At 44.5% G+C, this 26697-nt stretch overlaps 2 protein-coding genes and 1 non-coding gene across 7 annotated transcripts in view; 1 reads left to right on the forward strand and 2 right to left on the reverse strand.

The window, feature by feature from the left end:
- LOC135909226 (adipokinetic hormone/corazonin-related peptide receptor variant I-like) overlaps positions 1-9657 on the forward strand; it is a 93690-nt gene extending 84033 nt beyond the window's left edge. The window contains exon 4 of one of the 2 annotated variants that reach the window (XM_065441096.1): positions 8972-9657. In XM_065441096.1, coding sequence (XP_065297168.1) covers positions 8972-9376 — 405 coding nt within the window. In that variant the 3' untranslated portion in view covers positions 9377-9657. The remainder of the gene's footprint in view (positions 1-8971) is intronic. The other variant, XM_065441092.2, reaches the window with a different exon arrangement.
- The window catches only part of LOC135908910 (uncharacterized), a 662802-nt gene that overhangs the window by 364618 nt on the left and 271487 nt on the right, over positions 1-26697 (reverse strand). The gene's annotated exons all lie outside the window — the stretch shown is intronic.
- On the reverse strand, positions 7564-7639 carry TRNAS-UGA (transfer RNA serine (anticodon UGA)). Its single transcript has one exon. It is a non-coding gene; the product is annotated as a tRNA-Ser (tRNA).

Here is a 26697-nt window from a genome sequence, read left to right on the forward strand (position 1 = left end):
GAAAACGAAGGACAGCCTCTTTGTATTAAATATTTATAGCAGTCCAAAGTGCAGACACCATAAATTTCGATCGCTCTTTAAAAAAACCCTAGCCATAGCGGACAACCGAGCGGTAGTGATCGGATGCGATTTTAACGCCCAACACGCGGCGTGGGGTTACAAAATCGAAACTCAAAAAGGCAGGAACCTATGGCTAGACGCGCAGCAGGAAGGTCTGACCCTCGTGACCGACCCATCTGTTCCCACGAGAATAGGTACCAGCGTTTGCGCGGATACTACGCCAGATCTAACATTCACCAAGAACATACGGGACGCGCAGTGGACAAATACGCAACACGACTTTGGGAGCGATCACAATATACTAGAAATAACGGTAAGGGCAGGACCGCGCAAGACAAAGGGTCGACCACTTAAGATTGTCGACTGGGACAAATTCAGGAAAATAAGGGAGGAGGCCGACGACACGACACAAGGTATTGAGGAATGGACCGAAAAACTAAAGGGAGATGTGGTGGCAGCTACGAAAATGGTCCCGCCGGAGGCGCATCTAGAGAACGTAGACAGTAAGCTTCTACACATGTGGGAAGCTAAGGCAGGGTTGCAACGGAGATGGAAAAAACAAAAACACAACCGGACGCTTCGTAGAAAGATAGCCAAATTGAACAGGGACATAGAAAAGTACGCCCAGCAGCTATGCAAAGAACAGTGGGAGGAAAAATGCAACAACATGGACAGTCAGATAGGAATGGCAAAAACGTGGAACATCCTTCGATATTTGTTAGACCCGGACGGGACAAAGTCGGCACATAGGCAAAATATAAATCGGCTAATACAAACGTACCGAGGGACAGAGCAGGACTTCCTCAAGGAAATCGAGAAAAGATACATCTCGCAAGTGCTGCCCGTCGTACACCCTGACTACACAGGGCAGGTAAATGACGAATTAGACAGCAAAATCGGCGAGTCAGAGGTCAGGGCAGCCCTGCAGAAACTCAATACCAAGTCGGCACCCGGACTAGACGGTGTAACGAATAAAACGCTAAGGAACTTGGACGATGAGTCTATAGCTAAGTTAACCGAATATATTAACGAATGCTGGGAGGCAGGGCAGATTCCGCAGCAATGGAAGACGGCACAAATCGTGTTAATACCTAAACCGGGCAAGCGACTGCAAATTGAGAACTTGAGACCCATATCTCTCACTTCTTGCGTGGGGAAACTCATGGAGCACGTGGTCCTAGCTAGGATGACCACCTACCTCGAAGACTGCGACGCGCTCCCGCCCACGATGATAGGATTCAGGAGAAACCTCTCAGCGCAGGACGCTCTCTTACAACTAAAACATCAGATCATAGACGATTCGGGCAGATCGACAAAGGCAATTCTCGGGTTGGACCTAAAAAAGGCCTTCGATAACGTAACACATGCAACGATACTGGATAGAGTAGGCGAACTAGGACTGGGAAAACGCACGTACGATTATGTACGCAATTTTCTAACGGGCAGAAAGGCAAAGATCACGATAGCGGACCTAGTTTCGGAGGATATCGAGATAGGCAGCGCAGGTACGCCACAGGGCTCGGTCTTATCACCGATGCTATTCAATCTGGCGCTTATCGGGCTGCCAGCCAAGCTACAAGAAATCGAGGGTCTAAATCATACCTTATACGCAGACGATATTACCCTATGGGTGAGAAACGGAAGTGACGGGCAGATAGAACAAACGCTTCAAACAGCGGTCGAAACGATCGAAAAATATCTAGAGGGGACAGGGCTCACATGCTCGGCAGAGAAATCGGAGCTGTTACTGTACAGACCGACTCGCAGAGGTCGCAAACCAAGCAACTACAGGGAAGAGCTCACTCATAGAGAGGAGATACAGTTAAAGACGGCCGACGGGAAACCCATACCCAAGGTCGATAGGATCAGGGTATTGGGGCTCCTCATTGAAGCCAAGGGCAACAACGGAGAAACCCTCAGAAGACTGGAGGGAACTGTAGCGCAAATCATGAGGCTAATCAGAAGGATAACAAATAAACATAGCGGGATGAAAGAAGAAAACACGATCAGGTTAATACAGGCCTTCGTAATAAGTAGAATAGTGTACGTAGCGCCGTACTTAAAATGGCAGGTCGCGGAAAAGATCAAACTAGAATGCCTCATTCGGAAAATATACAAACTAGCCATAGGACTACCGATCAGCACCAGCACGGACAAGTTGCTGCAATTAAGCCTACACAACACTATAGACGAGCTCATTGAAGCGCAATGTACGGCACAATATCGCCTCTCTAAGACTAGAGCAGGCAGACACATCCTAGAGAGATTAGACATAGGTTACCACACACAGCATGGTGTCAAGGTGGACATCCCGAGAGCTACAAAGGAAAGATTGGTAATACCTCCCTTACCAAAGAACATGCACCCAGAACACAATGAGGACAGAAGAAAGAACAGAGCGATGCAAATACAGAAGAAATTCGGCAGCGACAAGGACGCAGTGTTCGTAGACGCGGCTCGATACAGTCGCAGACGGGGATTTACGGCAGCCGTAATCGATAGGGATAAACGGTGCAAGACATGCGCGACGATACGCACCACAAGTAACGAGATAGCTGAAGAAGTAGCCATAGCGCTCGCAGCAGCTCAGGCTAACGCAACCGTGATAGTGAGCGACTCTCAGACGGCAATAAGAAACTTTGCCAACGGCCGAATCTCCCCGGAGGCACTACGAATTCTTCTTGCAGGAGGGCAAAATTACAAAAGAAAGATATATATCACCTGGACACCCGCTCACACCCTCGCGGAGGACGGCAACAACGAGGCGGCACATGACGCGGCTCGAGGGCTTACGGACCGAGCCGCAGTCGCAAGTGACGCCCCGACACCCTCCGGACGTGACGGTGCGGTAAATGAGTGGGAGTGGGAGGACAGAATGACAACATATAATGACATTACGAAACATTATAGGTTACAGAGGTGCATATTCCCGCGACCTCACGCAAATTTGACAAAAAAGCAGTCTGTCGCATGGCGGCAGTTACAAACTAGGACGTACCCGAATCCTGCGCTCTCGCACATCATATATCCGGATGTATATCCTACGGACACGCGCTGGGAAGCCGCGCTGCTCAGCCCCGCCCTCGAAGATCAATTATGGGCCGTCCAGCGGGCCGAGGATGCCGCCAGGACCCAAGAACTCCTGGCCGTCACCTAGGCGGGCCCTTTGGCCCTCCCCACCAACTCGCAGGGCACACAATAAAGTTCTTTCCTCCTTCCTCCTCCTCCGGAAAGCTATCTATAAAGGCTCCATTCCACAAACAAAGATTGAATTGGTGTTTGGTTCGCATAGGTGAGTCGACAAAACACCATCGATTTTAAAATCATGTCTTGCACCATGTGCTCTAAATATTATTTTTTTCTTTTAAGAGCTTGGATAACGTTATGGAAGAGACCTTATATATGACTATACAGGAAGTTTGAAATCAAACAACACCGCTTTAGTGTGAATGCCAGGTTGGAGCTCTTGAAAAGCAACATGATGGGAGCTCTTTAGCAACGTCACAATTCTCTGGGGAAAGATAAGAAAGAGAAATTATGTAGACTATGATAACTTTCATATTGCCATAACCTCATTACTCTGCAAACTGGTAGCAGGAAGTAAGGTCGCGAGATATGCGTCTTTCTTTCAAAACTTCAATTAGTATTGCAAAACGAAATTATTTCTTTATAATCAAATGCTAACTTTTCATTTGGGAAGAAGCGCAGCTCTAGTGCTAATGCAGTCTAGGTTCCGTGCTTGATGTATTTCTGCGGTATGAGAAAACTCAAAACACTGATCGAAGTTCCCTGCATAACACTTGAATCCGTCATTTGATGGTATTATTCAGCCGCTGGGTCAGAATACGGCACTCAGCTTTACCTTAGTTTCCTATGATAGGAAGAAAGAAGCTTAGGAATGTAAAACCCCAGATTTCGAAGGGACAGTGCATGGATACAACACATAAAAACACCTAGAGGCTGCTGACTTCGACAACAGAAACTTTGCAAGATAAGTTGTGCACTTTCGCATAAAGTTACGTACATTGCTAGCACGAGTTTCATCCTTCTCATTTATTCAATCACCATTAAAGCCTCGCGTCCCTGCACTCTGTGCATTTTCTTCTACATATATGTCTATCTGTTGAGTTAGTAAACCAAGCGGCTGAAAGTACCTCGTAAAGCTTTGTTGGTTTCAGCGGTTTAAGTTGTCTGCTTTGATCACTAAGCACGAACAATTTACCAAATACAGGATTTACTCAAAATAGGCTTTCGCCTGCTCGATTATTGTTCGCAGGAAACTTTCGCATGCCGGCATGCATTGTCATTGTCGTTTTGTGAGCTAACGTACTGCAGCGCTTGTAAATGAAAGAGCACTGTGCCTGCGCGCGGGGGCTTACGTTTGCGTCGACGACTGTAATCTGCTTATGGGCTTGACGTTAATTTACAACTACACTCAAGCTCTAACCCGAACATCAGGGCAACTCAAACAAGAGATAGGATTGGGACGGGAAATATGAAGGAGCACCACCTACATCAATTTGCATTTCGCGGTTGAATGTGTGCTCCGTCAGTATTTACTTGCTCCCATTTCTCAACCATTTCGCCTGAATCGCCGATCTGCAGATCGCCCTTTGCGAGCAAACTGCTCAAATAGTGTAGCGAAACGGAAGATTTCTTAACAGTATATGAAACTCTGCAAACACTGCAAGTTGAGGAAAGACGTCTTTGGTATTAAAAAAAAATAGCACCTCACTACGGTGCCTCTGTACCTCTGCAGGGAAACTCCAGGAATTCGAACTGAATGAGCTATTATCGCTTTTATTGGTCATAACTGTGGAAGTAGTGGAGGCTGCTAGCAAAGTGCTTTGCACTTCCTTTGCCACTCATTTTCTTTCCACGAAAGCCGTCCTGGGGCGCCATGCCGTGTCGTGATGTTTGACTTGATTCTCGTGCCATTGAATGTGAAGACGTGTTCCGGTCGTGACGTGGTGTACGACTTGTTTATGCACGCCGAGTACGACACGTTGGAACACCCTGCTGCTAGTCTTCACGACGCTGTGTCTTCTCTGGAAACACGCAAAACAGTGGTCTTCCGGTCGGCAAAATAAGTGCAACTCAGCTCCGACTAACTCACAACATATATTTTATTTAGGAGTACTGAGTATTGGGCGCGTTGGTAAACCATACTCAAGGAGGAATGGCGCAAACGAACAGGGACGAGATAGAAAACATGGAGGAGCGCAGTCCGTGTTTTCTATCTCATCACTGTTCGTTTGCGTCATCCTTACTTGAATATATTTTATTTTTGCTTAGAGGTAACTTTGATTAGTACTCAAAAGCTTTCTGACCAGTCTGGCCCACTCTGACCAAGGCTCACCAGAATTCTACTCAGCCACGCCAATTCGGACTTACACTCACGTAAACTCTGCCCAGCCACGCTCTTTCGGACTAATGGGTTAGCATGAGTGAGCCGACACATGAGTGACTTTACTGCACATGTAACTCCATGTTCTTTAGAGTTCGTGAGACTAAATGTAAATCTGAATCTGGGTGTTTCGTAAGTGTTTTTTGTCTAACCGTTCACAATTTGTTTATGCTAACGAATGTTTCTGTTCCACTGGACGAGTAACCTCCGGTGTACTGCAAAGGTCAGTTCTAAAGCCATTATTATTCTTTATTTATATGAATGACCTCCCAGACCGAATTAAAACATCAATTAGGTTATTCGCCGATGACTGTATTCTCTATCATGTAATTTCTAATCCTGGCGACTGCGATACTCTTCAATCAGACATTGGCATAGTTACGTCATGGTATTCTAGATCACAAATGAAGCTAAATTCTAATAAATGTAAGGCGATCCGTGTGTCCCGTGCTGTCAGAAATACCACCCTTCCTACGCACAATATTAACAACATACCTGTAGAAAATGTTTCAGCATACAAATATCTTGGTATCTACATTACACACCCTTACATAGAACGATCATATAAGTTACATTTACGGTAACGCTAATTGCATGCTTGGGTTTTTACGGTGCAATTTTTTGCCGGCAACTGCAGCTGTCAAGTTAGTTTCATACAAATCCTTAGTGAGACCTTAGCTTGAATATGCATGCTCCATTTTTGACCCTTCTTCTCTAAAACTAAAAAATACCATCGAATTCATTCAAAACCGACTTCTTTTATTTTTTCGAATTATTCTCGTCAAGCAAGTGTCTCGTCAACGAAACTAACCCTTGGCTTGCCTAACCTAGGGTTACGTCGTAAATACTTTCGCCTATGCCTTTTTCATAAGACTTATTACACTATCGAAACACTTAAGGATGAACTAATCTCCCCGCCATCATACATATCGTCACGCACGGATCATAGTTTTAAGGCTGAAATTCCAACTTGTCGCACCAACGTTTATTTTGATTCCTTTTTACCAAGAACGACGAATGAGTGGAACCACCTGCCTGCCTCCATCACTGCCATTTCTGACGCCACAAACTTCAAGAATATTATCAACGAACTTATTTGTGATAATCACCACTCGTCTCTGCAATGCCCCCGGATCTTGACAGTATGACAATAAATAAATATGGGTCTGTGTATTCACAGGCTGTTTCTATTTGATCCGATAAACTTGAGTGACGAGTCGACATTTAAAAGAGGGACTAATGTCCTTTGTATCATTGCACCAAAGTACCACTTACGTAAGATGTAAAGTGCCTTTTGCGTAGCCAAGCTCATGTGAAGTGTATTTGAACTGGAAAACTCAAATTATAGTCCTCATTCACCCCATCCCTGCAGTGTGCAATTCTTTCAGAGCGCCACTTCTCTAGCACGTGCCACTTTCACTTGCTTATTATTCGCGCTGAGGCACTCGTCGTTCTTAAATATTGTACAATCAGATAAAACACGAACGAATGCACTGGCTGTCTACGCGAGTGTCAACACTCCTCTCCTCCCTACACACGCACACGTAAACTTACACACATGTCAGCAAATACGCCACGCTCGTCATGATATTGTTTGCTATTGTTTGTTATTATTATTGTTTCTTGCGGGTGACGTTTGATTTTTTTTCTCTCACGAACCTCTTTGAGTCATTTAATGGGCGTCAAATAAAAAAAAAACTACTTATACCTTTCTGATTCAACGTATCCGTACTTTGTTACAGTTCAATTAAGAAAACAGCTACCGCATAGTGTGCTGTTTTCTCGGTATCCCATATTGCCTTGCATCGGTAAACAAAATCAACAAAACTTAGGCTCGCTCACAAATTATATGTATATATATATATATATATATATATATATATATATATATATATATATATATATATATATATATATATATATATATATATAAACGAGAAGGAAGGGGGTTAACCGAGGGTCCCGATTTTATTAGCCATATCAAAGAAGCCAACAAACATTGACACCAAGGGCAACATAGGGGAAATTACTTGTGCTTAATAAATGAAATAAAGAAAGAAGAATTAACGGAAATTAAAGTGGATGAAAAAACAACTTGCCGCAGGTGGGAACCGAACCCACAACAACCTTCGCATTTCACGTGCGATGCTCTACCAATTGAGCTACCGCGGCGCTGTTTTCCCATCCACTTTCTCGGGTATTTATGTGTCCTAGTAGAACCCTGGGAGTGTTAGCCAGCGCCACAACACACTCCCAGGGTTCTACTAGGACACATAAATACCCGAGAAAGTGGATGGGAAAACGGCGCCGCGGTAGCTCAATTGGTAGAGCATCGCACGCGAAATGCGAAGGTTGTGGGTTCGGTTCCCACCTGCGGCAAGTTGTTTTTTCATCCACTTTAATTTCCATTCATTCTTCTTTCTTTATTTCATTTATTAAGCACAAGTAATTTCCCCTATGTTGTCCTTGGTGTCAATGTTTGTTGGCTTCATTGATATGACTATACATATATATATATATATATATATATATATATATATATATATATATATATATATATATATATATATATATATATATATATATATATATATATACATATACATATATATTGTTTAGGTCCTCACTCAAACTCAAGCTTGCCAAAATTGTACTTAGCCGGGCTCACTCTGTCTCAGACGTCGATACGAGTCTGAGTGTATTGACTCAGGAGGGAATTAGCCGACTTATACAGTGGGAAAGTTGTACGCTCGGGACTGCAGCAGCGCGACCACACAGTACGCAGTGCTTTTGCATGTCAGCGCTGTGGTTTGTCGCTTCCCTCTTAGTCCTGCTCCCGTTTCACTTCTCCGGTCTTCTCTACAAATAGTATGCTAGGCAACGGAAATCGCCAATGTTACTGGGCGTCGTGGCCTGGTGTCGGTGCCCTTGAGTTGTACTTCCAGATAAGCAGTGAAAGATGCGGTAACTTCCCATTCCAATTGCATCTGTGACCACATCGGTGCCTTTTACATAAAATAAAGGTCAACATGCGCAATTGGTTACTGAAACAGCGCATTCGGCGACCATGGTACTTATTGGTCGCGGGATGACGCCCACTGCTCGTATAGCAGTAATGTTCGACCACAAGTGTGCTTGTGCAGGCTGCTGCTTGCTGTGTGAGACAGAGTGTGGGGTACTTCCGTAATAACTTTCAGTAAAAAATATATTCATTTCTCACCCTAGGTAAACAGAACGCCAGCTCCAAACTAGGCACCGCGTTAACTAAACATCTTATTGGCAAGCTGCAAGTGACTTCGTACTCCTGGGTGGCGTCATTGGTATTGTAGACAGAGGCCCCTTAAAACATTCAAAATGTGGCATCCGCCCAGACACGGGTGAAATAATGCACTTAATCTGACGAAATGATCTGCGAACAGTGCCTTCTATATATAATTGTGTGTGCGCTTTGAGAATGTTTATGGCAGCAAACCCCAAACCACTTTTTCTGACTACTCCATGCAGGTTGACTGCTGGCTGTGCAAGGTACGGGGAGGGAACTATCCCTCGTGCGCCAAGATCTCAGCACCAACGCCTCTGTCCCAAGCTGCTTGCCGCACGAGAGCGCCTCCATCGGTGGTGACGGAGCCAGCGGGTGGTCCCAAGCAACGCTGCTTACTCTGTGCACCTCCTATTGCCAGTAATGTTCGCGAATTCCAGCTCCAATGCTACCAGCCAGCTGTGCACTGTGCTTACGCTTCAGTTACGAACAACGTTGGTGACAGTTCAGTTTTGTGGAAAGCGAGGAGCTACTCCACCATGTCTCACAGGAACAGTGCTGTTACCGTACTGCAGAACGGTGGTGCTGAACGCGAACGCGGTTGCCGTGTTGGAAGGAGTGCCACCCAAAGGGAACCTTGGAGCTTGTGAATAGCTGTGTGGTTGACTGCCCGAATATTCTCTTTACTGATCTATCCGGAGACCTTTGCCCTGCTGGCCATAAAGCAAGAAACCGCAATGTTTGACAAATCGTCTTAAATGTTTTACTCTAATTGTGTTCTCGGTGTTGTTGAAGGTGGCGAGCGAGAGAAGAACCACGTATCTTTGCGACGTGGCGCTACATTATTATGCAGTGTGTGTATGTGAGCGGTCGGATGTCGCTTGGCATAAACGGGTTTCTTAATATCATTCACTGATAAAGGTTTGGCTAACTTTGCTCAGCATGTTCTGGTGTGCAGAACCTTGTACAGTTTCAGTTTGTCGACGAAGGAAACATATGCTCAGGAAGCCTCTGCAGTCCCAAGACATGCAGAGGCGTGCCTTATTACTACGCGGCTTTATCAACCCTCGCTCTGCATTTGTGCGTCGTACTGCTCAAAATATCACTAGCAGCTGCTCGCGATTTGAAAGTTCATGCTTGAGAAGAAATTCCCTGAAACCAATGGCCTGCAAAAAGCACGACTAATGCACTGGGAAGGACGCGTGATTTACGCTGTGTTTGAAGCAGGAGAACGGTTCTTGGGATTACTAATGAGAACTTATGATGGTCGGCGTCGTCCTCTGAATCCGAGCGCACAGATTCCGGAGCTGCCCTGGGTACAAGCAGAAGGTATGTGGCGCCAACCGAACATTCGGCTCTTTTTCTGAGCACTGAGAGGGAAGAAAGCTAAAGCTCATGGGAACTTCTGGCAGTGTGATGGGCGCTGGCGTGACCAGTGAATATAGTCGCGATTAAAGCATACGGGAAGTCAAAAATGTTTGTTCGAACGTCATCAGCGTATCGGTGCAACAAGCAGCAAGGACAACAGGAACGGGTGAGCTCACGCGACCGGAAAACTGTCCAGATTTCTCGGATGCTTCGACAGCCATACTGGGAGCGTCGTTTAGTGCACTTACTGGTAGTTAGGCATTCGTAAAGGACCATCCCAATGTAACCGGAGCTCCCCGTCCCATTAAAATCAGCCCTTTGGGCGCACTCATAAACGACCATTCGAAGATGCTGTAAGATATCAGTTATATTGCTCTAAAGCTGTCGGATGTAATTGAAGGAAAATAGCTCACCTCCTGTGAACAGCTTTGCCCTGGAACGGATATTGATTACTAAGCATCTCTTGGAACGTTCATGGTGGTTTTTATTATTTTGGTGTCTCTAAAGTTTGTATAGCAGGAGTGTAAAACAAGACACCTTAATATATATCCCTTCCCCCTGCGCAGGGTAGCCAACCGGAATCTTGACTGATTAACATCCTAGCGTTACTTATATATATCTCTCTCCATCTTAATGAATATCCGAATGATTTGTTACAGCACCTGAGATTTGCTTCAACTACAAAATGGCGGCCGCCTCACGTGTCACCCGGCGCCATCAAAACCGATTTCAATGACCTGCAGGATATACGAAGATTTGTTCCATGTGATATTTCCGACACCGTGCGTAAGGTGCTGCTAATAATGTATTATTAACCAGTTTTATACTAGATCGCGCAAACAGGAAGAAATTTCAAAGCGACAGAAGGATACCGTAATATCGCGAAAGAAAAAAGGCCTATTTAGAAAAATGCAAGGAGCATAGCGAACGCGGCGTTTTTTCGAAGGAGCTCCTAGGCGAGGTAGACCTGCTTTGCCGCTAATAATCTGACCTTGATAACGCTAATTATCAAACATTTAATAATTAACTCTTTACATATTGCCTTGAGGACTGCTGTTTCAATGGCGAATTTGAATGCACTCACATTTGTTTCGGATATTGAAAACCGCCCCTAATTCACGATAATCGTCATGGAATTACCAAGCGCAATCGCAGCAACATTGAAACCGAAAATGTCACCTCACGGGCCAGACGGTAACACTCCGTAAAGAAGTGTGGGGCGAAGTTTGAATAACGGCATGTCGAAGCAAATCCTGACCTGGCACAGAGCCGTGCATGCTTGCCAGGCGAAGCGTGCCGTATCAGTTGCTGCCGCAACTGGCCGAGACCTTCAGTTTCAAACTTCCTCGCGCTTGTTATCGTGCGACGTTCCCACGTGATATAATAGCGAGGCCACATTTTATGCGTTCTTTGAGCGCTGGGTTCCGATATTGCCTGGATTTACCGTTGACATTAGATTATAATTATCTGGAATTAAGTACAACTTTCGAAATCAACAGAAAAATAATGTGACTGCCTTCCAACTCGCCATTCAAACTTCAAGTCAACATTATAAATAGTAATTACTAAATTTAGGTTATTATTCTTCAAAAGCTCGCGTCACTTGCGCAAAAGTATGTCACCATCACCTAGGAAATCCTCTGTAAAAACTGCACATTCGCTGCTCTTATAGCCTTTTCTATTTACGAATCTAGATGGTCAAAATAAAGTATAACACGATGTATATTATGCGTATGAAAATAAAAAAAGGCTAGCAGGTTTGCAAAATCGTAGCGCATTGGTACAACCATATCACATGAGTGAATCGAGGATGTAGACACGTAAAAGTGTTGTTTCCAGAAGTAAAAGTTTGCTTCGCTGAAAATCGCGAGTGGACGTAACATTTCATCTCTTGATGTTTTAAATATGGAGGAAGCCGTATGGCAGCAGGAGCAACTGCGACTAGTCACGTTTTGGCTAGGTTAGTACCTGCTTGCGATGCGATATATCCTACAACCAGTGTAGATAAGGTTCAATAGGTTGAAAGTACGTTCCTTCAGTGTAAGCTAGCTTTGGATGTCCCTATGTCTTCATGTTCACACTTAGCTGTAGAACTTCAAACATAATTCAGGTCATTACGGGGAAACAATGCGAAAAAAAAAAGAAATGAGAACAGAACGTTTTATCGCGCTCGCCGCCTGTCCAGTCGGTCTCTCCTGCCTAGTTTTTTTGCGCTCTTTCCCCGTAGTGAAGCCATACCTATAAGCTGAAGTTCAGACACTTTTAAAGATTTCAATTGTCAATCTTTAATTGCTTAAAATGTTTTCGTATATGTTATGCGATAATCGTGCTTCCACTCAAACATTCCATTGAGTGAAACTAACAGATATTATGAGCGTGAACCTTGTACCAGCTAGTTTTGTTGACACGTGCGTAAGTATTACACTTCAAAAAAGTACAAACAATTTCAGTTTAACGAAATGCCTGCGGGTTCATTAGGAGCACTACGGTATTATATTATCAGGTACCACAGTAGTAGCGTGTGTGGTCAAGTTGTTAGTAATGGAACTTATTGAATTGGATGAAGTGTTTCGTGATATTGTTGGTGCCTTGTTTTAATACAAAACTACAAATTCTGCTTGCCTTCAACGCTCTGCCATGCTTTCACCATTATAAACGTAATATATTTTGAATTAAATCTACGTCGGTGAGTGACGTTCAGTTCGTTGGTGATGCATGGCTGTTTTGGTGATGTATGGCACGTTTTAAATATCGCGCCAGGGTCGACCCTATGGCATCTCAACGCCTTATAACGGCGAGAGGAGGCGAGATCGGCAACAGTGCACGCAACTGCACAAAGCACTCTGCGGCGCCCCAGCGCCATCTCTGATGCTATTTACTTCAGAAGTACACTCCAGGCTGCCTATGTTGTCCTTGAGGCTGCATTATTCACGAAGAAGGCCTCGTGTCGGCTCATAAATTCTCTTAATTAACATTTTGTCATCTTAGATTCATAACGCATGCGCGGGTGCAGTAACAATAAAGAAGACATAGAAAGTGTATCGCAGATGATATATCTCAGTCGTGCACGTGTGCTGCTTCACACTATTTTTTTAACAGGACTGTGCATATAAGCCTGGCAAGGCGGATGTGCACCTGAAATGAACAGTGAGCAGACAATGCTTGAGCCGGAGCGTACTGTACAAGCATGCCCGTGCTGTCGACGCTCGCTTGATATTACAAAAATGCTGTGCAGACCACTCCGAATCTAGACGCGTTGCGTATTTTCGTACTGAGCAGTTTCCTTAAAATTAAATTCATTTGATACAATATTGTTTTTTGTTCTCGGTAAATTTACGACTCAAAACCTGGCAAAAAAGATTAAAAAATCGCTTTCCAGGACACCTTGACTAGCTCCCAAGTTTACACTTTTTCAAAGAAGCAGAATGTAAATGTCATCAAAAACCTTGTTCTTAAGGAAGTTGTAAATAGAAAGGTGGAATGCATGTCACTGTTGCGAAACAGCGTTACAGCCATTAAAATTAGAGCAGTATAAATCCTTGAAGCTTGCGAAGTTCGGCATTTGCCTCTTTTAGAATACGATGCATTCCATATTGTAGTTCAGAATGTAGAGTTCAGCTCCAGGAGGCACCACCAAATTCTACAACGTCACGCTAAGCTGGCGTGGACATTTCTGAGCGGCGTCACCACCTTTCTGTATTTTTGCTTCTTTTCTCGCTTGCCAAGTCTCTCCTCATAGTAAGAGTTGCTTGTTTGGTATTGCAGTATGCTAATTTTTCAAATCAGCTCAATCTATCTTTCCTTTCCTCCAGTGTTGCTTTAACGCATAGATGGTGCTTATAAGACGTTATACAATTTGCTTATAGCAACTTTGATTAGCGTTCTGGCTATTGTGTTGCATAGTTATCAGCTTACCCTGCCCCTCCTGCTTGGGCGACAAGGTTTGTATGATGTAATGTATTAAAATCTAACGCAGAGTGGAACATAGAGAAGCACAACATATAAGTCGTTCTTTTTCTATTGCTGTATACGTCGCCACATGGTGTAATGCTGGAAATGAATTAAGCAGAAGGGTGCAGGTGTGTTTGCAGTCGTTTATAAATTACATTTGTAGCGTGTAAATACGGAAGGAGTGAGAACGGGTTGGGCCTTGAGGCGTTGCTCATCTTTCTTAGGGTGGCCACTTCGTAACCACCCTTTACATGTTATTGTTTGCCATACGACAGAGAACTTACCTCAAGTAAAAAGTGTTAACACAAAAAACAAAGAATGCCTAGGCACAGGAACATTCGGCAGAGTGTCTTGTGCTGTTTGTTTCTGTATGAACCGACTGTCCCATAACAAACTCTTGTTCGAAGACTGAAGTTACATACACGTTTACGTATTGCTTCTCGTTCTAGAAATGTTTGTTTCTAGATTTAGTAACAGAAATAGTACGGCCGCTACCTAGATGACATGTTACTTTTTTGGGCTGATAATACGAAAAGTTCTCGTTTCTGCACAGATTGATATGAAAGGAATGTTGTACGCCATGGCTTAGTGATATAGAAATTGCCTATGTGCTCAAAGGCATATGGGAGATAACAATTGCTTTCACGGTCGAGTGTCGTTAACGTAACTTAAATTTCTGTTGTGACCAAGATTTGTGAATACCCTAACAGTCTGCAATGAGTAATGTGTTGTGCCACTGTTCTTTGCTCCAGTGGTCAGTTACAGTTCTACGAGAACTGACTCAAGTGAAATGGATGTAAATGTTGTTGCTGGCTTTTGACATGAGATTATGTAACGTGCATATGTTTAACAGATCGGAAGTCGTTATGTAAAGCGAATGACCAAAAATAAACGTGCGCCGTATTACATGTACGTTTTTGAATCATGAAAATAACTTTGTTGTGGATTTCTTCGTTTCTAAGCTTTGTGTACAGTCAAACCCGGCTGTAGCAAGCCTAGCTTACGCGCTAAAAACAGTTCAATAATACGCGATTTGATCTACCCAAACTCACTTATGATGAAACTGAACGAAATTTTGTTATGTGTTTGCTATATAAGGGTTTGTCGTCTCCAGCGACCGAAGTAACCAAGAAAGGAATTAAACTTCGTTTAATAGGCAGTCTCTTCTTGAAGGGACAGCGCAATATGACGAAGACAAAAGGCCTGTGTGTTCCTTCCTCCTGTCTTCGTCATATTGCGCTGTCCCTTCAAGAAGAGACTTCAAGATATTCAACCAGTACAAACTCGCCCAAATGTCGATCCTTCTACAGGCAGTATCTTGCCTTTACCATTAACTGGTTCTCGGCATCACTATTAAAGGGGTCCTCGATACAGAAAATTCTTTACACCTGTTCAAGTTCCCTCCCCTCAATGTTGTCGCACTACTTTCTCAGCACGCCCACTGCAGAAAGTTTGTCCTGAAGCCTCATCGGGTGGCATGCAAATGGCTTTACGACGCTGGCAGCGTATGACTCTAGTTAGATATTGCTACGGGGATGTTGGAAGTATAGAAGATTATATTTACAATATATATACAAAATGATTCTGAATAGTTAAGATGGCTGACCACCAACAACCCGAAGCAGCCAGCGTCTCGCGAGCTCCTTCTTCTTCTCTTCGTTCATCCTTTCGTAAGAGGACCCCCGGAAGGTGAAGCGCCGTCTCAGTGCATGGTAGGCGAAGAATTGCGAGCGAAGGATGGCTTCAGCCGCGAAACCTGGACGACGTCAACAGGCGTCGGACTTGAGGATGCATTAAACTGTAGCGGCATAATCTCGTAATTTACATAGTTAACTTGACGTAGGAATTCATAAGGCCCTGTGCGGAGATAGAGAAGCCTCTGGGGGAGGCTGATCCGGCGATATGGTGACAAAAGGAGCGCCCAAGCACCTGGTGCGAACTTAACATCGCGATGGCACCGGTCATAACGCTCTTTTTGCATATGCTGCGAGGCTAACAAACTAGATCGGGCGACTTGACGTGCCATGTAAGCGCGATCGATGACTTCACGAGCGTACTCAGTTGCAACATGTGGCACAGAAGGGAGGATGGTGCCAAACGGCAAGGTAAGGTCGCGACCACACAAACGATAAAACGGTGAATATCCTGTGGTGTCATATCGGGATAAGTTATACGCGAACGTCACGTAGACCAGGGTGGCGTCATCACGGTGATCGTTGGACACGTACAGCGACAGCATCTTTGTGATTGTTCGGTCGAGACGTTCCGTAAGACCATTCGTTTGTTGGTGGGAGACCGCGGATAGCTTGTGCTTAGTGGCACAAGAACGGAGGAGGTCGTCAACAACTCGAGACAAGAACGAACGGCCGCGGTGTGTAACTGTTGAGGTGCACCATGGAGGAGAATGACGACGTGGAGGAGAAAATCGGTGACGTCTGTTGCGCAACTGGTTGGTAACGCCTTAATTTTTCTAATCGCGCAGTGTGCCGCGATCCACTTATTCCCTCTAGTCGTCGTCGGAAAAGGGCCGAACAGGTCAAGGCCTACGCGAAGGAACGGCTCAGACGGAACTTCAATTGGATGGAGCCGTCTGACAAGTGGCAGAGCAGGTTTCTTCCGGCGCTGACACAATTCTCAAGTTGCGACATAACGACGCACGGAGCGGTAGAGACCTGGCCAGAGGAACTGGTGTCGTGCGCGGTCGTATGTACGCAAAACGACAAGGTGTCCCGCCGTCGGTGCATCATAAAGTTGTTCGAGAGCGACGGATCGCAGATGACGAGGGAGGACACGGAGCAACTCAGCGCAGTCAAGGTTGATATTGCGGTGGTAGAGGATGACGTGTAAGCTCACATTAATTATCAGTATCAAGCAATGAATTGGCGTATCTCAGACTGCCGCCACAGGCTGTCTGAATATGTTTTCACATGATTACTTTCGGTTTTGTTGCTTAGTTTTGTGTAATCTCTTCATGTCATATGGTTCACTGAGTGTGTAAGTAGCCTTCTGTGCCGCGAAATAAACCATCAGTCGCAAGTTAGCGTTCACTCTGTTCTCCGTTCCTTTTCATTACCCCTTCTACCTTCCTTTTCCTCTTTCTGAGCTGCGCTAAAAGCCTAAAAAAATGTTTAACTGTCATTGCTGGATTCGTCTAGCAGCTCAATCTTTATATTATATGTTGTTAAACTGAGATCTGCAAGGCCATTAAATTTCACACAAGTAAACGCCTCGACGTCTTACAGTTTATAGTATCATACGAGGAATGTAGCCTTGCATACGTAGACGCTGTAAAGCCGAAATGGAACAGTAACATGAGAAAACAAACAAAAAGGCACAATACTGATTCCAGATTTGCCAGTGCCTGTGGCACTGGCGCGATTCATTCTCAGACACTTCGCATCAGAGTTACGCAAATTTAGTGCCCCCATGTGCCACTATCATGTGTCACAATTTCAATCAATAAAGAGGCGTTCGGTGACTACATTTATAATGTCATCAGCATAAGTCACTCACTCACTTTATGTTGTTTCCGTACAGCTTCGTATTTTAACCGGAGAAATCGGAAACCCTCTGTGGTAGCGCCAGAGCTACCACGCTGAATAGGACGCTCTTCTCTGGAACATACGCTTGAAATACATTTCACATGCACTCCACGGCACCTTTTTATTGCCTGAGAACAACCGTTCACATTTGCCTCTTGCATTGCAATGAGACACTAGTTTACTGGACGGGTAGTAAGATACTCTACTGCAGGGGTTTCCATGCTGTGTTTCGTGGAACCTAGGGGTTCTAAATAAGTGCACTTTTCCTATTCCTTCCGCGAGTGGCCCCAAAAATTCCACCCCATCCCCAATTTGATTTATTTTAACACTGGAGCGCTGATTTAGCATTAGCATATCATACCACTTCTGCATTTCAGCAGTCTTCACAAAAATACCCTTGTGGCAGTGGCATTGAAAAATCAACGCAGTGCGATTCGCTGACTGACGGTGTCTTCGCTGGACGCGCTGCTCAATTAACGTTAGGCTTAACGACAATGGACCTGGCGAGTACTGTAGGCTGAAAGCCGTTTTTGAATCCAGCAGTGTATCGAAATATTGTGGGCTTATGACGACTGACCATCGTTTCATTGCAATTTAAAACACGTTGTTGGCGGTCTAGTTGATTTGAATCCGTGATAGAGTGCGTAAGCGCGACTGAACGAGCACGCAGAAAGAAACACATACACAGAGACAGAGCTTTCAACCATAGACATATAATGTATCGATGCTTGCAAAAACAGAATGTACAGTTGAAAGGAGAGAGAGAATGAAGAGGAAAAGCAGGGAAGTTAACCAGATATGAGTCTCCGGTTTGCTACCCTACACTGGGGATGGGGGATAGGGGGTAGAAAGATGGCGGAGGAAAACGCTAAAAGAAGGAAAAAAAACACGCACACATGGAGGCACACAGAAATGTTACAACATATAAGTGATGCAGGCCACGAAATAACCTTTCAGTGGCTTCCAAGTCACTGCGGAATTATCGGCAATGAACGGGCGGATCACTCTGCCCGCTCAGCCCATACTGAGGAGCGCCACGTCCCAATTCCTCTTTCTAGAACTGACGCAGCACGGAAGCTCCACATACTTGCTCGGCAGTGCACCGCGTCGGAATGGAATGAGCCACATTTAAGAAACACGCGACTGTACTCACTTGATCTCACACTAAGTCTTCGAGTGCCATCACAGCTTCGCCGTAGAGACGCCACGCTTGTATATCGACTTTGGTTGGGCGTTGCCTTTACTAAAGCCTATGCATTCCGCATAGGGATGACCGACAGCCCAACCTGTGACCACTGCGGCCTTGAAGAATCAATTGGCCATATCTTGTGTGCCTGCGCGCAGTACAGTCCTCAGAGGGCATGCCTTCGCCACGAACTTGACCAACTGGACGACTAACCGCTATCCGAAAAAAGAGTTCTACAACATCGAAAGCACCTACCGTCACAGAAGAAGGCCGTGCAAGCGCTATTGCACTTTTTACGATCTACCGGCCTGTGTGAACGACTTTAACTGGTACAGTTGAAAGGTTAGCGCTGTCTCTGTGTATCGGCTTCTTTCTACATCCTCGTTCCGTCGCGCTTGCACACTTTGCCATGCATTGCAAGGACACGCAGCGCGCGCTCACACGCAATGTAGCACGCTGATGTAAAGGCGTGCAATGTCGTAAATACGACCTAAAGGGGAACGTACCATGATGTCGTCATGAAAAAGTTCCCATATATACGGGCTAGATTCATTTCGCATAGAGTCCGTCCTTACATAATCCGGAATAAAAACATGGAACAACGATCTCAAATTGCACGACACACACTCGATGGTGCCACGCTGCCGGGGGTGCGTGCATTTATGTTTAGCGTTAAGATCGGTGTAAATATCGATGACCATTCCACAAAGCAAATAACTTGTGACATGCATGCTCAAAAACAAAATATAAAACAACCTTCTCTGCGTCCTACACTTCCTTTCCCTTGGGAGTTTCTTTATGGCGCGTGGTAACTGGACTGGAAGCCGTATTGCTAACGCGCGCTGTAATACGAAGTGCAAAGAAGTGTGGAGAAAAAAAAATTGTTCGAGTCTTACTGCACTATCCTGAGTTCCTCAGCCAAGGAAATGACTTTTGAGATTAAAGATAACACGATAAACCTCAAAACCCGGCGATCCCAACCTCACGCAGCGGTGGCGTTGCTTTTTTCATTCTTGTCTCGCTCGCGTGGACCTATGGCTAGGCATTTTGTTCGCGTAACTGACGGTTTGTTTTCCAGTGAAACTCTTTAACTCATTCCCTACCATGGTGAAAACACAGGTATTTTGTAGATTACGCCAGCTTTTTTTTCCGGGAGGAAATACTGCACTAAATATTTCATGTATTACATACGCAAAAAGCAGAATGAATGCACTTTTCACGCATAAAGCTTTATTAACGAGATATGCGTCATAAAAAAAGATATAAATTGTCAGACTCGAAATTGTGGGACAAAATCGAACAAAGTTCGTGAAAACACGCTTGTATCTACTATGAAAAAAATGTAATGAAAATTGTGAGATACAAAATGTATTACGGTCAAACAGGCACCAACTCCGAAAAAACAACAACAAATTTTTCACAACGTTTACTGGTGTTTTGCATTACGTTGGCGCAAATGCATGCAAAATGAGCGCTGGTCTATGTGAAGTTCACATAGATGCTACCATGTGCGTTTGATCTTCATAATTTGTTCGCACGGAAGTATAACTTCGTACTTCGTGGCATAACGTTTACATGCTTGTTAAGCTCTTCTTGGCTTCCACTTCCTCAGAAGTTAAGAAACGCTTCGGTCCCATGACACGCAACAACTACTAAATCTTTAGTGATAATGCACGCGTATTCGCGCAGTTGTTCTCTGCTATCACGTGGTCTACTAGGTGAGGAAACTACGACAAATGCCAAACCCTGGGAAAGGAGCGAAGAAAGCTTCAGTTTAACCCATTTAAGTGTTCACGCGCCTTTTGTTTCAGTGGAACATCCATCCTTAATGATTGACCATGAATAGGCACGTACGCATTAGCAAAAAGCCAGTGCCGTAATTGCCAGTATGGACAGATGCTCAATCACTCGCGCTGTCTACTCCGCGTGACAGCAGCGAGCACATAGCCAGTGGTCAAGTTGTAAGTATATACATCCATAAATATAACCTGCAAGGAAACGGCCCATACCCAGTGGCACAAGTTGTCTATACATATCGACAAATATATCCTGCGAGGAAACGACAACCAGCGTCTAACTCCGGGAAAGAGTTAAACCAAGCTACACTTCAAAACTTAGTAAAGCATGATAGACACCAGCTGATACAAACGAAAATCTCCTGCAGTGACATGTAAAAACACGGAAGCATGTTTCTTTTTTTTTACTTGTACTCTTTCGTCTGTCTTTCGCTCAGGCTAATACAACATACTCAACTGGTTGTATATTCTGGGAGTCAAGTGCACCCAAATGCGGCAAAATAAGAAACACTATAGGCACATGCAGCACAGGGCTTATAGTGACTGCAAACGGCATACCGAATTGCCCATTAGACGTGCCGCGCCACTCGCAAGACATGAAAGTGCGCGCGTAAGTCCTAAATTAACGCGTAAAGAACCTCCCGATGCATCAGTATAAGAGCACGATCCTCCCGTAAGGCACCGCAGTCTATGCCACAGATCACCAAGCTCGTCCGCATTTGTCAGGTGACTCACGTTCGCCATTAGAGTTTCACGTTCTCTGCGGCGTTGCATGCATTGCATGCATTGCATCCATTATGCACACAAATTCAGCGGTGGTTATGCGGATAAGACACTCTAATGCGGAGACTGAGTGGGGAGTAATGAAATCTCTAGACTCTTAAACATGCCTGTTTTACATGAGCAATAGTCCGAAAATTGCTTTCTTGGTCACACGTATTAAAACGAAAGGCTCGTACGTTGAGTCATCGGCCTTTGGTGCATAGCTCACGTATAGCGGCAAGCTTCTCCATATTGCCCCAGGACTTGGATTTCTGGCAAAATGATCAAGGCTGTAGGTCTGGGCGTATTGCAGGGTTGCCGTCCCCAGTGGCAATGTACTCGGCGCGTGACTCACTGGAGAGTTACTCTGGGACTCATATACTCGGTCCCTACAAGAGTCGATACTCTGCGAAAACCGGTAGTATTGCGCTCACTAGAATTGTATCCTTACCGTAAACACTGTATCTAAGTTCGTCTCGGCATTCTCTTCTTTTCAATTTTTGAGTATTTTGCAACTAGCATGTCGCAATGAACAAATATTGCGAACCATACGTCTGTAAAGTAAGTATAACTCGCTCAGACGTGCTTAGAAAATATATTGTTGGCTTAGGGCTTACTCGAACCCAAGCCCACCGAGATCAATTCTGGCAGAACTCCCTATAGGACTCGAACTTAGTAGAAGGTTGATTTATTTAATTTATTTATTACATAAGGCGGCTATAAGCAGGCTCAAGCCGAGTCGCTAGAAAAAAATGAAGCAAACAGAAGATATTACGGAAGTGCAGGCAAAACGAAGAATGCATAAAGAAAATCGCGGACAGGTTACACAACGCGACTATCTCGTGTAACAAAATCGGTGTTCGGTGTAAGAAGAAGAGAGACGATTTAGGGAGGAAAAGAGGATGAAGTCAAAATAAGCAAGGATGGAGCTCCGATTTTGTTTCTTTTCGTTTCTTTGTTTTTCCAGGCACAAATATTTTACATTTTGAGCACTAGCGTTCAAATTCTGAACGCCCTTGTTCTTTTATACACGTAATTTAACTACCCGATGCATGGTCGATCCCCTACTGTGTGTATGCTTCACAGCTACTCATGAGAACAACGAAAGCAACAACAGATTGGACCCGGGGCTGTTCTGTCTCTGTACTATTTGACCTGCTGATGAGTTCAGTTAAATTATACCAGGATGTGAACCTATATGTCTATGGAGATGACATCGCATTTTTCGTGACAGCAAGAGGCATCAATTCCCTTTACTTGTCTTTGCAAGCGTACCTCTGTACTCTGAAGACGTGACTTCACAATGTTCATCTGTCACTAAACGTAAACAAAAGTACAGACGTGGCGTTTCCGCTTTCCGCGCCGGTGCAGTTATCATTAGTGAATGATGAGAGAACCATTCCACAGGTAGAGTCACTATGCTTCTCAATTAAAAGGGCCCCTCACCATGTCTGGGCATTTTGAGCTGAGAAGCGCAGAGCACACATTGAGCGATAACGTTCGTGTCTGCTAAGTATTACATTGCTACGCGCCGCGGAAAGATCTGAAATTTCAAACCGAACGCCGTTTTTCGTTCTTCTCGCAGCCGCCGCGCTCCAAGCTGGAGGATGACGTACTCGCGTCCCTGCGCCTACGTACTTGAGTCCGCAGTGTGACGTCGCTCGTGGTGACATGTGACTTCGAGAATTATTCAAGACAACATCTTTTATCTGCGCGATCTGTTGCTTGAATTGACGAATTGTAGTTTACAAAGAAAATAAAACACACAAACGGAATGTCTGCGTCTTTTTTGCTCTATTACGCACCGAAGCAAGAGAGATATGTACTTCCGCTTCGTATAGCTTGTTCCCATGGTCATGCGGTCACGTGCATAGGTACCAAAACTTTGGCATTTTCTACCATGCTCCAGCGCTGTGATCATGCTCTGCGATCCGCTTGCTCTGCCTCAGTATTCGTGTAGCACTGAATAATAGCGCTAGTCATGTGTCATTGTGCGCAGCGCGCAAAATCGTGCGCTGCGCGAACCAGACAACAGCTCACGCGCGGCACCGTCAGCGGAAGCGCGTAGCGCCGAAAAATAAAAAGTGAGAAGAAAAAAAAAGTGAATGCAGGGCCTGTGCCCTATGTGTCACGCGATCCTCGAGGTCCGGTATGGGAGAACGCTGGGAAGGAATTTCGCTTGCATAGGCTAGACGGGGCGAGTGGAGAGAGCGTCTTGCTTGGCAGTGGAGCCCGCCTGCTGAAATCATGGGTTCGCGCTCCTCTGAAATATTTATATCTCGGCTATTAATGAGCCGATTTGAAAAAATTTTGCGGCAGAACGCTCCCTAGAGGAAACGTAACATCTCCCAGCGTATAACCAAAATTTGTTATGCGGCCTGGTGAGGGGCCCTTTAAAGAATAAAAGTTCATCAGGCCCTTACAATATACAATTTCCCGCTGGTTGGCAGTTTTCTTGTAATCATTCTTCGTGCTTTTCTTCCACTTTTCTTCCACTTTTCAACAACAGGTGGTGCGGTTAATTGAGGCTGGTTTTGCAAACAATATTATTTTGTCAATCGCTGAAGCACTGCTCAGAGCAACGCAGTAAGGCGAGGCTGGTTTCTCGGCGTCAGCCAGAGCAGAGTCTGTTAAAGAGAAAATTTTCGCCGTAATTCCGTACATCCGCCGCTTACCGAATAACTTAAAGAAGACAGGACTACGTGGAAAGGTTGACATAGTATTCACACCTCCAAAAACATCTTACCAGCTAGCGTGAAGAAACAAGACCATATTGTAAAACAAAGGAGGCATGGAAAAATCAGCACAGAAAAGGGCACGTTAACTGTAGGACCTGTGTTATTCACATAATTCCATTTCCCTGTGGAAAGAGTTATATCACACAAACCCGCAGATGCATTAATCCATACGCTTAGGGAGCACTCCAATAAAATTAACAAGGTTTCGCCGAATGGCTTCGTCGCACTTCATTGCCGTAAGTGCGGATGTATTACCTGATTGGAAGCTACAGTTACTATCGGGAGAAGCGAATGCGAATTAACTCGTCTCATCATTGAAAGTGCTTGCATTGATGAGTTTGGCGATGCTTGTGTTAGCCAATCGTCCATGTCGCTATCAAAGAAGGAGTTTGAATTCCTGCGCATGCGTTAAACATAATAGTTTTTGCCTAGCCTGCAAGGGAGTCGTACTATCATTTGCTCTGTTACCTTGTCAGTAGACAGGTGCCTTTTGGGAAAAAAAGCCAGGGAATAAACTAAGGGCATAAAAACGGCGTCTATCCCGCAAAGAAATTGTTCTTGAAAGTTAGCGCCTGTGTGTGTCTGTTTTCTCTTGTACGCCCTTGTGATACTTGCGTTACAGGAAAAAAACTGCAAAATGTTAAACCAACAAGCCAAAATATCTACACTGATGTAGCTTTAAACTCTATTAAGCAGCGAACTTCAGAAATGGCATAGAGTTTGAGCTATAGGCTCGAGTTTTTTTCTGCTCTCAGCATTAGCGCGCTTATGCAGAGCTAAAAAAAATGTGCCGCACTCTGGCGTTTCTTTCGTTCTTAGCGACTCCTGCCAACCAGTTTCAACCTTCACTTCTAATTACAGCGCCATCGACCTTGTTGAACGTCCTCGGGGTCTTCTCGATCATCACAAATTACTCTCATGGCATCTCCTTTATGTTATCAATTCAAGTAAGCTCTCATATGATCTTTCTGACTGTTCAGGATATCGTCCCAATCTGTGATTTTCTAGGTAAACAGCGGCTTGTCCAAAGAAATGGCTCTCGCTTTTGCTTCCAAAAGTACTAACCACGATTTCAATCTGTCATGTAGCCAATCCTCTTTGAGTAAAGCAAGTTCATCCACTACACATTGTCCGTGTAGTTTCAATGTGGTGGCTTTTCAAGCTTTTCAACTGCTCCACTCATCCTCTGTTAACATATGGTACGTGCCTGCTTATCGAATAGTTCATAGATCCCGCAATTCAAGTCTCCATCGGCTCCAATAATTTCATAAGACATTTCGTCACACAACTAAATACAGTGATGACCTACCACAACAGCCTGTATATGCTCTTCTATCAACAACGACTGCAAGTAAACTTAGCAAATGCGACTACATCTTAAGGACGAATTGCCATGGGCTTCAGCAAACGAGAGAACATCATTGTTTTTTCGTTCAGTCGATCGCTCGAGGTTTCATGGAGTGCATCGATTAGCAACAACGAGTCGCTATGTATTGCTACAAATTACTATAATTTCTGTGTGTGTACCACACTTAGAGGTTTAAGTCTTTTCTTCATTTAGCGTACGACTCCAATTGTATCTGATCACAAATATATACAGAAATGAAAGCAAGAAATTGATTTTTCATAAACAGCGACCTATTAATATGATAACCACGGCGAAGTTTCTTTCTTTATCTAGTATACAATAGCGTTCGATCCAAAGCGGACTCGCGAATAGCAGTCGAATATTTCTTTTTATTTTACTGAAAATTACGTAAACAAATTGAATGAGGTTCCATCCTTAAAAGCAATCATTTTGTTTTCGCTATCATAAGCCCCTGTAATTAGCAATGCCGTCGGGTGCTAGACCTATCATATATATTTCATGCTGGCGTGGCCTGGAAACCCGATGGCAATATTGAAAGCTTGTACAAAGATCACGATGCTGGTGCGGCGCAAGCAGCTCTTTCAGAAAAGCTATGCTTCCTTGGTTGCAAGCATTTTGACGTTGCAATTTTGCGAAGGCGCTCTACCGGACGTATTTTTTTTTTACTTAATCAGCAACTCTTGAAGATTCTATGCGAATGGTTGGGATTCTTTCACTGCGCATTTGCATACAAATGAAATCGACAATGCTCTTACTGCGGGTTGGCGCTGCGGACGACACATGTTAATCGCTTCTGCTGCTTTTGCGCTACATTCAGCTTGCTCATACAATACAGCGCCCTCGAGACGCCCGCCAGGCTGCCCGAAAAGCATGCATTCAGTATTTGAATTAGCTTAACACACGTGCGCTTATTACTGCTGAATACCAAGCAACCATGTACATATTGAAATACCGTGTATGTACACTGCGAACGCTTCTTCACATTCCTGTGAACAAGAACAATCGTGTCGTTTTAGTTACTTGTTACTCTCCGCTCTTCTTGTTGCTCAATTTTCGAACATGAAGCGCCTGCATATCTTTCCCGGAAAGTCACCTTCTTCTACTATCCCTCCTTTTACCACTTTTAAGTAGCTTCACTGCATTTGATAAGGCGTCTTTTTGCACTTCATCAATTATTTTGCCATCTCCTTAGCGGTCATGTTTACCTTGAAGTCGTCGTCGACACTCTCCTGCCGCTATTGCTTCGTACTTTTCAACTT

This window comes from Dermacentor albipictus, chromosome 1 (assembly GCF_038994185.2).
Source record: "Dermacentor albipictus isolate Rhodes 1998 colony chromosome 1, USDA_Dalb.pri_finalv2, whole genome shotgun sequence".
NCBI classification, from domain to species: domain Eukaryota; kingdom Metazoa; phylum Arthropoda; class Arachnida; order Ixodida; family Ixodidae; genus Dermacentor; species Dermacentor albipictus.